At 41.2% G+C, this 20896-nt stretch overlaps 2 protein-coding genes and 1 long non-coding RNA gene across 13 annotated transcripts in view; 2 read left to right on the top strand and 1 right to left on the bottom strand.

The window, feature by feature from the left end:
* Positions 1–1181: 1181 nt before the first annotated feature.
* LOC126653091 (uncharacterized) lies at positions 1182–9114 on the top strand. Of its 2 annotated transcripts, XR_007632125.1 has the most exons (3): positions 1182–3285; positions 5906–5986; positions 6145–9114. It is a non-coding gene; the product is annotated as an uncharacterized LOC126653091 (long non-coding RNA). The 2 variants fall into 2 exon arrangements; XR_007632124.1 differs by having other exon boundaries at positions 5906–9114.
* WDR12 (WD repeat domain 12) lies at positions 8749–17347 on the bottom strand. The gene is made up of 13 exons (XM_050340637.1): positions 17177–17347; positions 17000–17094; positions 15823–15917; positions 15061–15167; positions 14153–14268; positions 13610–13764; positions 12899–12944; positions 12632–12717; positions 12311–12451; positions 12093–12198; positions 10812–10944; positions 9950–10022; positions 8749–9220 (listed from the first exon to the last, which is right to left on the bottom strand). The coding sequence occupies exons 1-13, from the start codon at positions 17215–17217 to the stop codon at positions 9143–9145; spliced, it is 1272 nt and encodes a 423-aa protein (XP_050196594.1). The 5' UTR covers positions 17218–17347; the 3' UTR covers positions 8749–9142.
* Positions 14268–20896, top strand: part of CARF (calcium responsive transcription factor) — a 40028-nt gene continuing 33399 nt past the window's right edge. For 7 of the 10 annotated variants that reach the window (XR_007632117.1, XR_007632118.1, XR_007632116.1 and 4 more), the window contains exon 1: positions 17764–20267. The gene's annotated coding sequence lies outside the window, so the exon portion shown is untranslated. Of the gene's footprint in view, positions 14503–17352; positions 17437–17763; positions 20268–20896 lie in introns of those variants that run through there. The other 3 variants (XR_007632114.1, XR_007632113.1, XR_007632115.1) reach the window with 3 other exon arrangements.

Below are 20896 nucleotides of genomic sequence, written 5' to 3' on the forward strand. Positions count from 1 at the left end.
AGAATTCTGAATGTTTAACACCTCTGAAATGCTCATTACAAACATCAGACAGCAGTTTGAAAGGCCATGCAGTTGTAATGTTGTTCTAAATATTAGCTTCCAAACTATTTCCCATAAATATTTCCCATAAATATTCTTAATATATCTGTAAAACACTGGTTTATTATCCTGAAGTGTTTCTTGGTGGTGATTTTTTTTTTTTTTAAGGATCAAGAGGCAACAGTGCAAGGGATAGAGAATTCCTGTTCCACAGACTTTCCACTTTTTACACTGTGTGATTTAGAATGAATAGCACATGAGCAATTACATTGTTATGCTGGCATTTACATTTTTAATTGGAAGGACATAAAATCCTTTTTAATCCATAATTATTATTTTTTAGTATAAGGTGCCATTGAAGTTTTCAAGGATTATAAAGTTCTTTCTTCATTACAGTTATAGCTTTGGCAATAGGCCTTGCAAAGTCTAATTAGGTTGAATATTTAACAGAGGACTTTATATTCTTCTAGTTGTGGAAATGTAGCATTAATGTATTTTTTTCATTAAATTTCAAACCTAATCTCTCAGTGGTCAATCCAAAGCAGTGACTGCCTCAGGAGACCATAAATGTTTTAATGTATCCTGATGTTATATATTAGAAAATATATCTAGAGAGAGATGTATTATGTATCCCTAATGTTACTTATTCAGGATTTATTTAAATAATAAGAATGCTGTAAAGAAGGAGAAAAGAGAAGAACCTCAAACTAGGATAAGCTTCTGACTGCATATGGTACCATAAAGCCCCTCTTAGTATTTCTCAGTATTCTGCTACTCAGCAGTAGATATCGGTGCAGGCTATTTGAATGGAACAACAAAAAAACACTTTAGAAAGAAACAATTGTTATTATTTTGTGGACAGAATCAGTTAAGCTATAACACTAAATTATATAAGCTTAATTACTGCTATACTTTAGCAGTAAGCTTTATTACTGCTTATAAATAAGCAGTATCAATGTAAAATGATAAAACTTAATACATAACAGCATTCTTTTATTTCACAGGAATCAATCTTCCCAGCAACAAAAAGAACAGAAAGTGTAAGTCAAGTTGAATAAAAGTCTTTTTTAAAAGTCATCAGGGCATTTCTGTTGAGATCTTGTTTCAATACAGCGTTTCACCGGGCAGCAGTGCAATGTGGGCAACACAGGCAGTCACATCCGAAGATAAACCGGATTTCAACTCGGCATCAGCAGGTGACATTTCTGTTTGAAACAAGTTGAACTTAACTCCTGGCAAGTGCTGAGTGCTACTTGTAGACAGTTTATGAAATGCAGTGAAGACAAAGCTCACACACAGAACAGTGGTGGTGGTTCGCTTTCACTTTTTTTGTGCCTTTCATCCAGAGTAATCAGGGCCACAGACATGGATGGAGGATTAGCTCCTGGAGAATGGGTGGTGGCTTAAGCTCCAGGTGTGCAGACATCTGCCTGTGCTTGCAGACTGTGGGTGATGGTTCTCTCCAGAGCCCTGCTGTCGGTGTAGGAGTGATGTCAGCAACCAGCATTGCTGCTTATCACTTGAGCATCAGCTGTGCTTCCTTTCCACTTGCCCCCTATTCTTCAGGTGCTCAGTAGTTCCTCTAAAGGCAGGGGGAAAACTAATAGAGACACTTGCAGAGCTAATGTAAAGGACAAAAAGGTGTTTCAAAGACAAATATTACCTGCTGTAATGGCCCTGGTGTCACGATGTAGTTTGTAATGTGTGTGGCAAGAGGAATATAGTAGCAATGCATTAGGCACCCAGAGTTTCTGCCATATTTAGGCATGTTAGCCTAAAGGTCAAAACCTGATATATTTAAAGAGAGAAAGACTTTTACCTTCTTGATCTTGATACTCCTGTGAAAAATAAGAAACAAGAGGCTTTACTTATAAAACAAGGAGTGGGTGGCAAAATAAGGACAGTAAATGGCAAGAAGATGTTGCTGCAGAGGGAAATGAAGAAAACCTTATGTTTCTCGCTAATTTTTCACAGTAGCAGCCCTACAAACTGTTGTATCATAAAATATAAAAAATAAATAGAGGAGGATTGTTAGGAAATGGCAAAAGCAACACTTGAGCCCACTATGCAAAATTATTACCTTCAAATGTGTCTGCCAAGATACAAAATATACAATTCACACAACCCAAAGGTGAAAATATTTTTCAGTTGCTGCACTATGCTTGCAGCAGGCTGAGGAATATTAGAAATAGAGATTTCATTCATTAAAACAGACTTCTCTGGTATGTAGTCTAATATGATTCTCAAGAATGATCCAATAAAATTTTCTATCTCGTAATTCTCTGTTTACATCCAGCAAGCAATACTGTAGACATTGCAGAGGTTCAGAACAATGCATGGTGGGTTGGTGCAGAGGTTGGTAACTGCTCTCCTTCCAAAAGTGTTGGCTTCTTTTTAATATGGTAGTCTGGACTTCTATATTTGAGTTGCAGCGGGGAGAGACTGGTGAAATTGAACCAGGGAAACTGCAGTGACTTCATCTTCTCATCTTTGGTGAGTTCATGCCGGATTCTGTGGCGCCAGTATCATACTAAACATCTGTTGTTTTGATTCCTCTGTTTAAATAGATTGGATTAGAAGGGGAGAAAAACCATCATCTCCTCCCCCTCACCGTTCTGTCCAAAGCTTAGTTACTGTGAAGACAAGTCTTATTTATTCCCTTTTAGAAAAGGCTTTGCTGACATGGAGTGTTTGATTTTTTGGAAACTGGTTGCGACTCAATTTTCAGCTACATCAAGATATAAGATCTAATTACTGTGTGTTACATTCAGATAGGCTGCACGTAGGCTCCTCTGTAAATCTCTATGAAGTCCATTGATGTTGATAGGCTTCACTGTCTGAACTGACAGGCTCTGGAATTACAGCAGTGCAGCTGAAACCAGGACCTGTTTAAATTTGTGTTGTTTAGATCTAGGAAAAATTTTGTTTGGTATTGTAACTGCAGGAGATAAGTTCTGTGTTCTGAGAAGCAACAGACACCATCCATTGAGGGTCTCGGTATACTCCTAAACCTAAAGGCAAAACATTATGGATGTTAAGTCTGTGCTTCTTTTAAATGCTATAGATATATCAAGAGGACTGTTTGCATGTTGATACAAGAGGGAAACAAGATTTTCTGTGCATCACCAAGAACTATAATTGATCCCTATACCAAGTGCAGAGAAGCTACTGCCAGTGAATTCCAACACCTCATCCTATGCTGAGTCCACTGAAATATCAAACTACTAATACAAGATCTGCTGAAAGGTAAGAGCTCTCCCCTGGAATTAATAATGCAAGAGTCACAGATGACTGTGATCTTAAAAGCACACAAATTCAGGTCCCTGATGGAACTCAGGGAAATTCTGTCAAATTTTGACAGTTTGATTGATTTTTTTTTTTTTTTAAGATGAAAAAGCTCTTTCAAATTTGCATGACTCTTCCCAGATCCGAGCTAAAGTTGATGCAAAACCTGAAAGGAAAAGAATGGGAGAGAGATGGAAGTTTGGGCTCTTTGAATTAGAAAACAAATTACTGTCTTGGCTTTAACAGGGGACGTTAGAAAACAGACATTAGTTGTGAATCCCAGCCATTGTATTATGAACAACTCTTCCCAGTAATGCACACCCGTGCCACACCTTTCAGACTTTGGTTCAAAGTCCATGTTTTGAGCAGATGGCTCTGGGTGTCCACATGCACTGTTTGATCAGCAGTGTGCCTCCAGGCTTACAATCACACAAATGAGGAATTTATGTCACCCTTCAATTTACGTCAGCCTTCAATGCTGCAAGTACTTTGAAGAAGGAGAGGGTGGTGTTGTCATCCTCCCAATCCCCAAACAAGTGCCATATGACAAAGAATTCTCAGCCTGGCTGGCAGAGGCTGTGTTAACACTTTGGTTACTGCAGCGAACTCAAAACTGCGGAGCTATTCCACCAAATGGTGAGTGTGTGCAGCGATGTGTGAACAGATATGGTAGTGACACCACTTAGAGTGGAGAACAGTTTAAGAAAGTCTTCCTCTCTGGGGTTGAACAGCTTCAGAAAGCAATAATGTAATTCTAATCCTCGATGTTGGGCTCCTCAAATGATACAAGTGATTGAGACTGCCCTACTGAAAGTAACTGGTAGTTGTTAGTGGCAAGGAAAAGTTTGCCATTGTCATCTATTTATATTTTATATATCAATTCATACTGACTCTGCTTATAATCCTTAGGTTTATCTTGAATTTGGCACCCAGCTCTGCCTCATATGTTGCTGCATATTCATATTCATTCTTTGGTGAATTTGTTTCAGTTTCCACCATTGCTTCTGTATTTGGCCTCTACTCATTTTTTGACCTATCTTGTGTGCAGAAATCCATGAGATAGCTCTGTGTGTGCATGTGGGAATGTTTTTCAAGAACTTGGATAGAAGGGAGAGTTGAAGGAGAGGAATTAATTCAGTGAGCATTTCCTGAAGGCTCTTCCAAGTGATTTCAGCTGTCTTTCACATGCAGTTTAGAGCAGCTGTGGTCTGACTGAAGATCAGAACTTCCCTATTCTAAATTTATAGACCATATACAATAGGAAGTGTGATGAGAGGGACTCGTTTGGATAAGCAATCTAGATTGTTGGGATGTTTTGCTATAATTGGCATATCATGTTTCTGCATATATTTTTTGTGAGTTCTGGTTTGCATTCAGAGATGGTTTCAAACATTTAAAGAAACTTCTTCGCTTAAATTATACATGATAGGCTGAAAGTCTCAGTAGCAATCACGGAGCATTTATTGCAATGTTTATTTAGTTTTACAGTATCTTAAACTCATACTGAGACCCCCTGTTGGTCACAGGCTACTAGTTTTCCAATGGAATAAACTGCACAGACGTGCAAATTGACATTTTGAAGTTTTGAGTATGAATATTGTAACTGATACAGAAATCTACATTTTTGTGGTTTGAGTTACATTTTTAGCATTCCATACAGCACATGTCTTGGTTTGGATGGCTTGATAGACTCATCCAGACGGAGCAGCTGTCTTTCCTAGACCAGACTCAGCCAGCTTCTCCCTGGCAGCTGAAAAGCCACTTATTTCATGCAATTTACGGGACAATTTAAATTGTTTTTTGCAACAATTAATTTCAACCCGAGTTTTGCCTGTAGTCTGAGATCTCTGCCAATGTGCTTACATCAAACGAAATTGGTGATTCAGATCTGATTAGGCTTTTTGTGGTATATGAATTGCCACGTACAGTACCACAAGTTGTTATCGGCCACTAATAGTCTGTGCCCCTCTCTGTTGCCTCGTGCTTCTCTCACCTGAGCTGGCCAGGCAGGATGCAACTGCAGGAACCTGCAACGCTGGTTCTGGTGCTAACCCAGAGGAACAGCCATTCTGTTTGCTTAGATGTTGGGTGAGAAATCAAGGGTGGGTCGTAGTTCTGCCTGTCAGAACATGATCTTCAGCCTTACTCTCGGAAAAACCGTGTTCCTCAGCCATTTAGCTGTCACACAGAGGTGCAGTGGGGACAACCTGCCACCATTACACATTTAAGTAATGGGTTGATAATTAATGAGACTTAAATCAACTTGAGAGTGTAACAAAAATATGTATTTTTCCTTTGGGTAATCTGTGCATCTGCCTATCTAGTGCTTTCTGTTGCAGAAATGTCAGAAAATGCAGGAGAACAACTCAGGAGCCCTCATTAAACTTTCTCTACGTGTTTTTCCTTCCAATATCTCTGAAATGTTTTTGTTTAAATTGTAAAAGTTGCTTTAAGCATATGTGGTTAGATCTATTTCCTAAGGTATGTGTGCTCAAATCTAGAGGAGCACGTGAAGTTTATACTGGAAATTTATCAGCTTATACAAAACTAATTTAAACTTCAGAAAGCTTTTTTCCTTAAGGAAAACCCCTCACCACCAGGTTATGGGCTGTGTGGCAACAGGAACAGGCAGAGCAGCTCTGACTGGAGATCTGTACTGTGGGTGAGCTGATGTGCCCTTCCCTGGTGGGGGTTCTCATGATCACAGTGCTGATCCCGTGGGTGGTGCACAGTGGATGGCATTTGCCACACACACCGGTTTAGGTCACTGGAACATTCGATTTCCTTCCCCCTTCCCTTGTTTTTAATTCAGTCTCTTAGTTGAGAGAAGACCGAGATTAAAAAAATAAAGCAAATGCCAACAAGAGCGGAAAAAGAGTGCTCTGCTGGGACTGGCTGTAGCAAAGGGTGGCAGCGGTCCAGAAGCAAAGATGAAAGTCTCAAATCAAGAAGAAAGCTGAAAGAACCAGCTGGGAAAAAGAAAACACATGAACAGAAGATGCAAGTGTGGCATTAAACCAAGGACCAAGTGGGTGAACCCTTACCTTAATGCTTTTCATGTGAGTGCAGTGCATGGTGGGGTTTGCAAACTGTAGGGGCAGTTTACGTGTAAAGTGAGCTGTTTATGCCAGGGGGTCAGTGCAGAATGAGAAAAATAGAAACAGAACAATGAGTATTGCACAGTCTCTCAAAAATGAGCCTACCCCCCACCTCCCATCAATTAAAAAAAAATAGGTCAGTTGCAGTAATTGAGCATTGTCTTCATTCCCCTCACTTGTAGTATGTTTCTTTACTGTTTTATATTATCCTACCAGGTCATTATGAATGAGCAGAAATGGTTTTTAGGGGAGGAAAAAAGTATTTTTGTGAGTAGAATCACCATCAGCACCTTGATTCTGGATTGCTACGCTTGTTTTTGACTGAGTTCTTTTGCAGTTTTAAAATCAACTCAGGCTGGCCATTGTAATTTCACATCATTATTTTAAATGAAAGAACTGCTTGGAGGGAAGAGTCTAACTAAAACATCTTAATTAAGATTACAGCTTATCCAAAAGACTGCCAGTCAGCTAAATCTAAAAAGTATTTTTGTAGGTTTTAGGATAATTTATGGACAGAGTTAATTCAGCTGCATTCAAAAATTACGTTGTACTTACGCTGGTATCACTTAATGTTAATATGGTTTATGTTATTGTTTCTTTGTCTGCCACAGTACTTTTCCAAACAAGAGGAGGGTGTAAAAATGCTCCTGCTTCTAACTGTGGTCCATCAAAACCTCCCTTTCTAGGCACATTCTGTGTATCTATTAGAGGTGACAAGGGTAGTAGATCTAATGGATTTAATGTTTGAAAGTGAAACAACTAATGCCAACTGGGGTTTCTAAAGTCTAAATTAATATTAATCTTTCTAAGCTAAAGCCAACACTTCAAGTGACATGACCTTTTTAAAAAGTGTTTCGTAAATCTTTTGGGGAAGGCAAGAAATCATATTAAGGTCACCTATCTTGGATTTATGAGTCTTTAGACATATAAGAAACATAATACACAAAATAGCTCAAGACTTTACATGGAATTGTCACTGGGAGTCTTGAAGAGAAATGAAACAAAGTAGTTTCCAAACTATCTTCACTGTCTTGGTTTCCACTAAAAACATCTGCAAACTGTACTTGGTTAAGACCCCCAAAAGTCAGGTGTACTGTATTAAGGATTACTGGGGGAAGATATTACTCTTTTTTTGTTTTAATACTAAAGAAGTATTAGAGATTTTTTAAACTTTTATGAACAGTACGCCAATGATTGCTAGAACAGGCTGGCATATCCATGAGTGTGCATGTGAAACTGTACATGTCCCTAATAGTGAGGACAAGGGAGTGCTGCATATTCCTTCTCAAAAGATGCTTTCTATTTTTGGTAAGTTTACAAAACAAAATAGCTATTCAGACCTTATTTGCCAGTTCCAGTCTGTGGGGTAAATAGAAGGCAATGCTTTAAACAAATCAAGTTTTAAGAAGAAAAATAATCAGCTACTCTATATATATTGCTTTAGAAAGGACAAACACATACTAAGAACATGCACATGGATAATAAGATGAGGGCAAGACACCAATTCCTTGTAAGCAGCATTTGTTAATATTGTGTTAATTGCAGTACTTCACTTGCAGAGCAAAGGGATCAGAGATCCTTCCCCTGTACCCTTGCCATTTTCGCCAGTTTTGCTGTTCTGGTATTTCTTAAAACTCCTTACTCAGAACCTGTCATCTTATAAACCTAAAGGTCAGAGCTCTCACTCTTCAAAGAAAAATATCTTGCAATTAAAACATTTGACTTAGTTGTTCTGTACAGGTCTTACATTTATTGAAAGCCAAGACATTAGTGAGGTTTTTTTCAAGTTTGGTTTCCACACTGCTGAACTATGTGCTGGTTTAACATCACATCTGTGGCATCTAACAAGCTGCAGGAATAGCTTTTTCATTTTAATGCTGAACCAAAAGCAAAACCACCAGCAAAGAAACTGAGCATGTTTGGGTAGTACTTCTTCTCTATCAACCTGAAAGCCAATGCCACCTCTTGTATCCGCTCTTTCTAGGAACAAATTACATCTGCCTTCCCTATGTGATCCTCTACTTGTTTCAGTACATCCACATTAGTTGTACTGCGACACATGTACTGTGGCACAAGGCAGGCAGGTTCTTATAACCTACAGCCCTAATTTATGAGCTCCAAAAATTGGGGAGTATTTCATCTGCCAGTAGATCTGTCAGGTTCCTTTATATCAGGCCCCTTGCACTGCAAACATATCAAATCTTCATCCTAGAAAAAAGCCTTGGTTTATCAATTAAGGACTTATTTGTAAGAAGTGCCAACAGCCCTGTTGAGAGGAGAGCTGAAATCTGATTTTCTTCTGAAATGATGCGCTAAACCAGTGAACTGTTGATAAGATCTTTATTTTTTTTCTCAGGGGAAAACAGGTTAACTCAAAAATAATTTAGTCAGTGAGTAGTTTTTCTGTAAGTATCAGCAAGAGTTTACTTCTTATTAAAAGGGCTATACAAATAGTTATTTAAAAGATGGTAATTCAAAGCCATCAAAAAGGGAGGAAATTCCCTTTGCTTTGCTTCACATGAATCCTACTTGGTTTTGCTCTTTTTATGTGACAAATATGGATATAGGTTACCAATACAAAAGCAGGAACAGCTCTCTGAGCAAACTCATCATTTCTTCAGATGTTGATTGTGTAGGGATGTTAATAGAGAGCAAATGCTGCAACAATCCTTTTTTTTTTTTTTTTTTTTTTTAAGAAAAAGTCTTCTGTCTGTTGACCTTCATGCCCCGACATCAGTGGCTGTAGCTGGGTATCTGTAGCAATACAGTTTGTTGTCTGCACCTCCACTCAGTAACAACTGATAAGAGAAGAAAGAAGAAAGCTGTGATTAATATCAGAACTGAGCAAAATAGGTACATGAGCCGAGGACTCAATTTTTCTCTGCTTTGAAGACATAAAAGAAGAAATGAATAATGAACTGTTGATGCATAACTAAAACCCAGAACCAAAGTGCAGAACCAACTTTGTCTCTTACCCTCCTCTTAAAGTTAGGATTTTCATAGGAATGTTGCTAAAGTTTTTCCTGACTTTTACTGACAGCAGGAGCCACACTGAGAATCTTGGGACGTCAACAGAACATTTTTTGGACGTTTTAAACACGTGTGTACCACTGCAGTAGCAGAAATGTTTCCTAGAGAGGATTATATGGTTTCCCCTTCTACCTGTACTGGCATGGCCCAGCTACCCCTTCATGCTGCCACTTTAGTCTCAGTGGCAGAAAATGGAATGTGCATTTTCTCCGTGAGGTGCAGTGCTGTTCTCGTGTCTCTCCTTGTTTGGAATATCAGTATAACCCTCAGTTAATGCTACAGAGCTTCAGCTGCCACCCTGCTCCTTTGCACAGGAGCGTGGGGACACGCTGCAGTGCGTGTGACAGTGACACCCAGTTATCAACCACAGCACAACTCAAACTTCCTGTTCTCTTCTGTCTTTAAGCACAAAAGAAAGAACAGTCCACGACTGCTTTTAGCCCTCATCCTAACCACTATGCATTATAAATTCAGTAACTTGCTCTTCAGATTCTTACCCCTGCTTCTGTCCAGTCCACACAGAAAACCTTGTCTTCATGAGCAGCCAAGTCATAGAGAGGAGCTTTGCAACTAGTGAAAAACAGGTATTTACAGTCACATGGTTGAAATTACGTGAGTAATCACAGAAAATAGAATTGGTCCCTAGAATAATATCACAAAGCTATAAAACAGATGTGGTCAAGCAGTTATAAACACTTCAGGAAAGTGCAGATATCTACCATCTGTGATGTTTCCACTGCTTTCCCCAGAGCTTATCACATTAGTATTATCCTCTCCTCCACCCCCAAAGAGCAAAGCAGCAACATCCTTCATCTGGTTGCAAACTACCTTGATACTGAAATTTAACCAGTTTTTAGGAACAGTTTATTATTTGGTTTCTTTCTTCCGTGTGTGGATGCTGCTCAGCTGTGTGCATTTTCCAGAAAAGCCATTTATGTCTTCTGAATGCAAAGCATTTCACTGCTTGAAAATATGTAACAAAGGATCTGAAAAGCATATCAAGTGCAACTTCACACTGTTAGGCTCTTTCCTTAGAAAGAGAATTATTTTGCTCCTTAAAATAGGAGAGTGGTCAGCATAGCACCTGCTGTTCCTAATCCCAATGGCAATGTTAGGGTTGCTGCTTTTTGCATGTCACCAAATGCTGCTGTTACTGCCAGGTAAGTCCCACTGGAGCACCATGCAGCCCTCTCAGCTATTAAGCCACAGGCCCCCTAGTACTGTAAAGGTATTTTTCTCTTTTATTATATGCCTGACTCCCAAAACCTAGAGCATTCTCACAGATGCCACAGGAGACTCTAATCAATGTCTCTGACTGCTTTTGTTATTGAACAACAACAAAATGCAGGTTTATGTTACCTCCTCGTGTCCCAAAGCTTCACAATGTTGTCCAGAGAACCAGAGATCAGCTGATGCTCATGGGTAGGTGACCACTTCACACATGTCACCCAGCCTGTGTGAGAAGTCAGAGACAGCAGAACCAAGGAGCCATCTGAAGAGAAAAGGAGGAAAAAAACCCAGACATCAGCAGATGCCAACTGCATACAAAATCCAGTGAGAAAAACAGTCAGCAACTTCTTTGTGTTCAAGGTAAGTGTTTTTCCCACCAGTAATTCTGTCTTCAAAAAATCAAAGCGAACTTTAAGAAAGTGAACAAAAATTTAAGTCACACAAGTTCCAAGGAAGAAAAACACCCCAACAACAACCAATCAACCAAAAAAACCCCAAACAAACCTCAAAATGTATTTTCTCATAACTAAACTCTCTTTGCAATGTTTTGTTAGAAAGCAAACAAAAAATGCTTTTATTAACAACATATAAGATGCTAATAAACTCTAGATTAGGTTTACAGGAGCTAAAAAAGTAAACATTGTTTACTAATTGTGGCCTCCCAGTACCTGAACGGAGCCTACAAGAAAGATAAAGACTGTTTACAAGAGCACGTAGTGACAAGACAAAGGATAATGGCTTTGAACTGACTTTAGGATAGATATCAGGAAGAAATTCTTTACTGTGAGGGTGGTGAGGCACCGGAACAGGTTGCCCAGAGAAGTTGTGGATGCCCCATCCCTGAAGTGCTTGAAGCCAGACTGGATGGGGCTCTGAGCAACCTGGTCTAGGGGAAGGTGTCCCTGTTCACAGCAGGGGTTTTGAACAAGATGATCTTTAAGATCCCTTCCAACCCAAACTATTCTATGATTCTGTTCTTTGAAACGTGTTCATGAGATTAAGTCTGGTAGGCTCAGTCACAATATCCACAATCCTGTCTGTTTATGATATAGAGTCCCGTGCCTAAATTACTACTATTTCACTTTAATGGTGGTCTGACCAACCTAAGTATGAACCTTACCAAAAACAAATAAAAAGGTTTGGTCCTGCAGCTGCACAGCTGAACATTAGTAAGTTTAAGAAGAAAAACAAACAAAACCTAAGCTCAGCTAGATTTCTAAATTTCTATGTAAAAAGAAAAGAAGTCTTGCACCAGATTACAGAAAATAGATGTAATCTTTGTATTTAGTAAAAGCCCCTAAATGGCTGGTTTCAAGAAGAGGGACCAGGAAACAGTTTGAGATGTCTCCCAACAGGAAAAAGTTCTGATTTTGAAAAACAGCTTTGAGACCATGCATGTTTTTAGCTCACCTTTGCTGCGAGGATCCCATAGCCTAATATGTCTGTCAGTGCTCCCTGATGCCAGACGTCGACACAGTGGTGAGAAGGAGAGAGAATTGAACACTTTGTTTCCTGTCTGTCAGAAAAGAAAACCAGTAATTCTAAGAGAGGAGCTACTGTTTTGTGCATCTTCTTTTTCTCTGAGCTGGACTTCAGCTGAACCTACAGACAGTGGATAATGATCTCACCAAAGTAGATTTGAGATCTCCAGTCTCAGCATCCCAGATTTTAATGGTGTGGTCCCATGATGCACTGCAAATTTCTTCAGCATCTGACCACAGCACAGAGGAGACAGCTTCTGTGTGGCCAGAGAGGGTTGCCAGGGGAGTCTAGAATTTAATGGTGACAGATGTGATTGAATATCATCAAAAAATCAATTCCTTCAATAAATAAAAACGTGTCTGATTGAACAGATCGGAAGTTTTCATACAGTCATTTTAAACAATGAGAAATTTTGTTTGGCCACACTTCTAAAGAAAAATCCTGGACAAACCTGGAGCTCATCTTACCCTCGTTAGTCCCAGCTGTTCAGTTTTCTGCTTCTTCCGTGGTCTGTTTGCTGCTTCTTCCATTTCATCCTCTTCATCTGTAGGTACTGTCACAGAAGACAGGCAGACATGAGCCAGAGGTTTTTGAATTCCATCTCCATGCAAATAATTAAGCAACCCCCCATATTTACAGTGCCTACAACCATCCTGCAGGTGGATAACCGTACCTGAAATTGTGTAATTAACCAAACCAGTAACTTAACATAGCCTTACGAGCTTACATCTTACCTGCAGACCAGATCTTTAACATCTTATCCCAGGATCCACTGCAGAACTGTATGAACAAAAATATTTTGTTAAAAGTTGATCCAGACAGACCTGCTTGAAAAATTACCCAATGGGTTATAACACATAAAGAATAGTGTTGGGCTCCTAAAACAAACAAACAAATGTTTGGTATAGATAAAATTATTTCTTTTTCCTTCCTTTGTAGGAAAAATACCTAGTAAATATCTATTTCCTTCAGCACCAAAAGATTTTACTTTACCCTGTCTGACATTGAGTCAAGCTGGGAGCAATAACTCCACCTTTGGTGCAAGTGCTCGTAACTACTGAATTCCTGCATGGAGGGAAAGAACCTCTTTACCACCTGCTTTTCCTGAGTACCACGCTGGAAATTTTTTTCCCCACCAAAACCACTGTGAAAATTTATGTCAAATTTGAAAATAGCTCACCATGGCACAAAATTCACATGCATTTAAAGTAAAATATACCTTAAAGCAAACATTTAACTTGCTTTCCAACCTGAATGATTTTATGGCTTAGCATTGATACAGCGCTCCTAAATCAATAACCACCATTTATAACAAGGCTGGAAACTTATCAGTGTGTCAGTCTGAAAAACATGATGACAAGTACCTATGCAGGGACAAAAAGATGATTTTTGGGATATGGGCTGCTAACATCCCCAAAAAAGGTTTCTTTCCCAGAGTCACTCACTTTGGTTTTCGTGCAATCCACAGCTATGGAGTCTACGCTCCCAGCATGTCCCCTGCAGCAGTGAAGGGCTTTCACTTTGTTTTTCTCCACGTTCCACTCCCACAGCAGGACAGTTTGGTCCATAGAAGCGCTGAGTAACAGGCACGATAAACTGTCTGAGGAGGAAAAAAGTTACGCTCACACCCAACTCAGCCTTCCAAAGTCTTTATAATTACTCTAATCACAGAAGACATTGCAGATGGATAGAAACTCGTATGTATTTCAGTTTACATCATGTTACACTGTGAGTACAAATAATACAAATATATTCACCACTATTTACTAATGAGGACTGCAAGGTGGATAGACAAGGTACATGCTAAGGTAACTATATTCATTACTGTTAAGACTATTTTACCCACACTGTGACTTCATTTCTAACACCACTGACAGAGACTGAAATAATTATAGCATTTAGATAGTTAAATATTCAAGGTTGAGGAATGCTGACATTTCTCCCCCAGTAACTCAAACTCTTACTACTCCCCTAACATACATACTGACCTTGTTTCACCCATGCCACATCCTTCACTACTTCTGTGTGCCCAGCTATTGTCATGATGGATTTTCCTTCCAAAGACCAGACTCGAGCAGTCTGATCGTAGCAGCCAGTTAATATCCTACAGGGTACACAATTTGAAACATCATTGTCTGTAAGACCAACAGTGTTTTTATGAAAAAAAGCCTCAACCAGAAACTTGGAAAAATAGTAGCACAATAAGTGGTTTAAAAAGAAATAGCTTGGAAAAGTAAAAAAATCTTTTTGTTACAGAGCAAAGCTTCATTAAAGCCTACAAGCGAGGGGCTAGGAGTACAGGCCAAAAAGAAAAGCAGTGAGAGTACTGCATGTTCTGGTAGGTAAAAATCACTTATATAATTTACATAATTTAAAATTTAATTTGTTGTTTCTAGTATATTACTAAAGGTTCTCAAACCATTCTCAAATGCTGGTTGACTGAGAAATGAATGTGAAAACACAGTAGAAAAAGACACTTATGGCTGTTTGGCCTTTTTTAAGGATAAGCTTTGCATAAAGTTACACTATTCTATTTGTTGCTGAGTGTCACATTGGAAGTCAAGGGTTTAAGCAAAAGAGATGAGGAAATATCACTGTCCTTTAAGAGAAAGGATAGTAAACAGCATTTGTTTTGTTTGTTTGTATTAGCAGTACCTCATGTTCAGTGACTCTGGCTGCTTTCTACTTGTGTTATAGTCACTGTCAGTGAACTGCTTACAAAAGCAAGTAGCTGATTGACTTGCCAGCTTTAAAAAAATAAAATAAAATAGAAACAAAACAAAGAGGGAAAAAACCTCCACCCAAGAGATTATTAAAGAGTGAGTACCACTCCATTTAACACTGTGGAGGAACAGGAATAAGCAAGACAAAACTTAGGACGGGCTTAGCGTGGTACCATTCTTCAGTGCCTTGTACAGAACTGATCCAGTCATCATGGAAGATGCATTCTTCTGGCTGAGGGGCCATATATTTCTCCACATACTCTATTTCCACCACTTCTTCCTGAGCTCACAGACAAAATACTTATTTAGTGAGGTTTCATTCTTTTTAATCAATAACAATAAAATTTAACCGTAGTGTGGTACAAATACACAAGTCTATTGAGCAAAGATCTTGGCATCCAAGTCCTTTGCCACAACAGTGGAACTAAAGTCTTTAGGAAAAAAAGTGTGAATTATATTGCTTTCCATATTTGTATCAAGTTACTATTATTAGCAAGCTGGAAGCAAAAGCAAGTAATTTTGATCTTCTCAAATTCTCTTCTGTATTTACCCATACAAAACTGGTGTCTAAAACACCTCACAACATTTTTTCTAGAGGTAATATTAACCTTTCCCCATCATCCCCCAATGTAAGAGGCAAAAACACATTAATGATGGACTGAATAAAACAAGAATTCTCCCTCTGGACCTTATACAGACAAAAGACTGGGTAATGATGTTCCTTGCACTGCTCAGTCCCATAGTCTCTAATCACTTTGCAGTTCAGAATAGATTTTAAAATACATGGAATTCTCCAGGGAAAGTTATAATAGAAATAAAACTGAGCAAGGACATCTACCTAGTCAGGATTATAGTGTAATACCCAAAGCAGATTGAAGTAAACTGGCTACGTCTGTTCTGCTGCCCAAGAAGGGGAGAAATTGAGTATGACTTACCGTGGAGATATTTTCCATTTCCATGTGTGTGACCAGTGGCACTCGCAAGAACTGGCCATTGATAAGGAAATCAAATTCCACATATTTGTGATCCTCTAAAACAAATTAGGAAAAATCCATGTTCAGGTGTCACTATTTATTTGATACCATCAAGAACAGCATCATTTTGTGGCTAGTACAGGAGAAGACAGGAAAAGATTATAAAAAGACCAAAACAAACCCAAACAAAAACCCCCAAACCAGACCAACAAAAAATGACGACAACAAAAAAAACCCCTCAAATCAGTTAGTTTCTTCTCCCAGTTTTAAGTGGGCAGCCCATGAATCCCAGTGGATTATTTGAGAGGACAGAAAAACTGTTCTTGGGGTTCAAAGAGTTAAGTTCGCCTCTTATTGTATTTTCTCTGTAGCCATGTGTAATCAAACCCCAGTGGTGCTTCCATACATGGGTCTTGCCACTGCTAGTCCGCAACTTTGTTACCATCAGCTAGAGCCCTGTATTTGTGGCAGCAATATGAAAATCGTATGAACTTTTGGTTCACATTTCTCCCTCTGTAATGGCATAGTTGACAAAGGCCCCCACATTTTGGCAGAAGCACTGCACTGTGCACTAGTTTTCTATTCAAGGTTGTCTGCAATTTCCTGGGTTAAAAGCAACTCAAGAAGATACCATAGGTCCAGTTTCTTATAAAACATGGGGTTTTTTTCAACAATATGGCACAGGTGTCTTTCCCCAGAAAATCTTTCAAATCAGTCAGGCCCATTTCAGCTGGCACTGACAGAGTGGTTGAGCTTTTCTCAAAGGCTTTCATAAAACCCAAATCTCTGGTTTCATCAGTTCTTGTGCCAGGTTTTGGGCAGCGCTTCCATCCGCTGGGGCAGCCTGGGCTGTGGCGCTGGGCACACGCTGTCCCAGCCTCTGGAGCATCTCCCCCGGGACTGCCCCCCAGCCCCGGTACCCGCGGGGTTCCACAGGGAGTGCCGGGAGTGCACTGCGGGCAGCCAGGCCGGCACGGCCGGGCAGGGCGGGCTCAGGCTGGCGCCGTCCCCGCCGAGGGTGCCGGTGCCCCGACTGTGACAGCCCGAGGTGCTGGGCGGCACCGCCGCTCTCCGGCCCGGCCCGGCCGGGCGCGGGGCACCGGGGGCTCCGCGGGGCCGCCCCCGCCGCGGTACCCACCGTGCGCTGCCGCCAGCAGCTTGTTGATGAGCTGGCTGAGGTCGGTGGTCTCGGAGGCCGCGGGCACCGAGAAGGGCACATCCTCCACGGCGAACCTGCGGGCACAGCGCGCCGTTACCGTCTGCGCGTTACTCGCGCCCCGAGCCCAGCCCCGGCCCGCGAGGGGCGGCCCCTCACCTGCTGTTCTCGGTGCGGAACCGCGCCGTGAGCTGTGCCATCGCCGCGGCTGTCGCTGCTGTCGCCGACACCGACCACGTGTCGTGACGAGCCCCCCCCCCGCCCCACGCGGCCGCGCGCCCGCCGCGCTCCCGAGACGCCGCGCGCCGCCGCCTTCCCGGCGCCCCCCGCGCGCCCCCGCCCCGCTCCGCGCGGAGGGCGGGCGCGCGTGCGCGGAGCGGCGGCGCGCATGGCGGTGCCGCTTTGGGAGCCGAGCCCAGGTGAGGGAACGCGACCCGGCTCCTGCCCCGGCTCCTGCCCCGGCGCGGCGGCTCCGGGACCGCCAGCCCCACCAGCCCCGGCCGGGCTGCGCGGCGGAGCGGTGTGACGGGTGCGGGCCGAGGGGGGAGGCTCCCTGTGCGCCCCTGAGGGCTGGGGCGCGGGGGCGCGTCCCGGGGTCCCTGGCAGGCGCTGGAGGGGCTCCCGTGCCCCCCTCAGCGGCGCTGCCCGCGCTGTGTCCCGGGCGGGCGGGGGGGCCGCTCCCCGTGTGGCGCTGAGGGTCGCTGGAGCGGTGGTCTCTGCTTGGAGTAACTCGGGTTGTGTGTCTGTGCATGGCGAGCGACACACCCACTGTAAACTGCCCGCTGGAAGTAACGCAAGGCGCGGTGGGCTTTAATAAAAGAAGCTGTGAGTGAATTTCTGCTCCGGGAGAAGGCTGCTTGTGTGAGGACTGCGGTGTGCTTGCCTTACATGTACATTTTTTCTCCACCTTTTTGACAGTCGTTCGTGTCCTCTCGTGAACAGCTGGGCTTTCTCCAGTGGTGACTCGGGTCGTGGGGACTCCCCTTGTCGGGGTGGGCAGGTGTTGGTTCTTGTGTTCGTGAGACTCTGAAGTCTTCTCTATTTCTTAACTATACTTCAAAGATCTAATTGACAAGGGTGCATCTTCCAGTTATTGGTGTTATCTACACAAAAATCTCTTCAGAAACCTTTTAAGTGGGAGCCTCCAGATCTGCTTAACGGCATCTGCCTGCTCTTCTGTGACAGAGATAAGCTAAATCTCAAACCTGGTACAAGTTAATATAAAGCTAATTGTAACTTCTTTCCTTAAGAGTATCAACTCTGCCCTAATTTCCCCCCGATATGTTTTACTGTAATTTGTGCCCCTGTGAATTCATGCCGTGGTTGGAGAGTGATGAATGCCCTTAGAGGGAACTTCTTCAGAGAGCCTGTTTGACTGTATAAAACTTCAGGCATTTCTGGACTGCTTATAAGAAGAAACTGGATAAATATCACTATATATTTACCCTGCTGCTGTATTTTTTCCCTTGAGCTTTGATATTAACCATTCTTAGATAGAGGATATTGGGCTACTTGGATCATTGGAATGTCCCAATACACCTGTCCTTGCATTCTGTTGCTGAGTTCCAGCATGCTCAAAGTATGTGCCATTGGTATCTCTAGAACAAACTAACTCAGTTTAGCTCAAAGCACCAAATGTGCTGCTTTAGCAAAACTGCCACCATGTCTTCTTCACATCTTTGTACTGAGAGGAAATGGTTGAGTGATGATGAAATCTAGTTTTCTGAGTTTTTTCTTTCATTTGCTGCTAACAAGACTTCAGGCACTGTAAATGAAACATCTCATAATTGTTCGCAGATCCAAAGCTCCAAAATATTTGGTAAACATGAGGTAACTTCACTTGGAACTTGGTTTGGAGTGTCATCACTTGAAAATTGAATGGAAAAATAAATCTGCTTTAGATTAAAGTATTAATATATTGAGCATATGAGCAGCTTAACTCTTCAATGTTGTTTGTATCAGCAGGATGCTTTTTTCAGCTTCAAAAGCCAAGGAGATGAAGATTTACTTTGCCTGTGTCCTTTATACCTTTGTGAAGCAGCATAAATTTGTGCTTTCAGAGTTACAGGGTTCTTTTCAAGTTACTCTCTCACCTTTTACATTCTCCTTACTAGAGCTGTAAATGGTTGAAATACCACAGCCAAGAAGGTCGATCTTGAGGAATTTACTTTTGTACTGTGGTGAAGAAGAAGCTGGTAGGAGTCATGTGCTAATGTGATACAGCCTGTCTTTAAAATAAGTACTGAAGGGAAGAATCCTGAACACCTTTCCCTCTCCTTCATCCCAAACTGCAGGAATTAAGTTTCTTTCTATTCAGTGGGGCACGTCTAATATATTAGTACACTTGTAATGTAGGGGCCAAGTTAACTGTCATTTTTTTCTCATTGCTTGTGAAATATGGGATTGGTCACTGCTCTGAAGCATATATTGTGTGCATGAGAGCATCATCCTGTGGATGTGGCCGTTCACTGTCCAGTATTCTCTGTTTGCTTGAAGGTTTGTTGTGGGCAACTGAGCTCCTTAAAGCTTTCTTTGGGACAGGAGGTAGATCTCTGAAGTGCTGGCAGCTCTGTCTTTTTGTCTTTCATCACTGGATTAATGCCAAATTTTGTTTCAATTTAGTTGTTTTCCTGCCCAAAGCATACTGCTGTAGACTAATAATAGTAATTTTATTTCATTTATATGTTGTTTTATAATCCTTTAAAACAAATGCAATTTACTTCAAGATGTTATGCATGATGTAGCTGTATCATGCAAATCCTATGTTTTGATTATGGAAGTAGATGACTAATGTATTTGTGTGCAATGCTGGCATGTGTTTAAATATCAAGTGTTCTCTGGATATGCATGGTTGTTAGTTCAGTGCTTATGGACGTATTTAGATGAAAATGATGGGAGGGTGTATATGTGTTTTTTGTCTGTGTGTGCAATGACAAGTCAAGCAAATTGTCTCATATAAAAGGCTAAACTGTACTCCTGGAGCAACACACTGAAATTTTTCTGCAGTGAGTAATAAAAGGGTAAGGATTTCTTGAGGACTTTGCTGTTACGTTGCAATGGCAAAGAAAACACCTGCAGCAATGTCTTGGCAGAAGGCTGAAATAAACTTTTGTACTTTTTCAGGTTGCCTTGTAATGGAAGAAAATGGAGCTGATCACGACATTGCTATGGAAGGACCTAACGATTTGTCCATAGGCAACTGTGATGGTCCAGGAGAGTCCAAGGCAAATGATCAGGTTTTCCAGATGAGGTACGAATGCTTTGTCCTTGTAGATGCTCCCATTACATCCTCTCTGATGAACTCAAAGTGTTCTATTTCATCAATGCACGGGGGCTTTTTGCCTTTTGCGTAATACATTGTGTTTTTTAAAAAAGTACAAAGTTCCTTGCCTTGGATTCTTGTGCCGTTCAGCTTTTAACTGATGAATATCCAGATGTTGCATGTAATGGCAACCTTCAGTAGTTATATTAAGAGGTCCTGTTACAGTGCTGAAGAAATATGTGTTTTATTGTGTCAACAAAATCCTTTAAAAAAAGAACACTCGATGACATGTCTTGGAGTAGAAGAGGTTCAGAACACTTGAAAATCAGGTCAAGTTGCTTAGTGACCAGATGTGTCAAATAAGAGTCCAGGGACACGGGACATCTGTGTAGGTATTGGGAAAGGGGAATCCTTTATTTAGCTATGTATTATCAAATATTGCCAGATACTCCTATTCAAGGAGGTTTCTGTGCATGAATGTTCTTCTGCAGAATGTTCTTTTAACATAAAATACCATTCAGGTAGTGATTTAGTAGTGTGCTTATGGTCTCTGCACAATGTCTTTAATACAAGTAGTGTCATTTATTTGTTGCTGCTTTTCTGGTGTATTTTACAGT

This window comes from Myiozetetes cayanensis, unplaced genomic scaffold (genome assembly GCF_022539395.1).
Source record: "Myiozetetes cayanensis isolate MyiCay16 unplaced genomic scaffold, myiCay2020 scf9, whole genome shotgun sequence".
Classification (NCBI taxonomy): domain Eukaryota; kingdom Metazoa; phylum Chordata; class Aves; order Passeriformes; family Tyrannidae; genus Myiozetetes; species Myiozetetes cayanensis.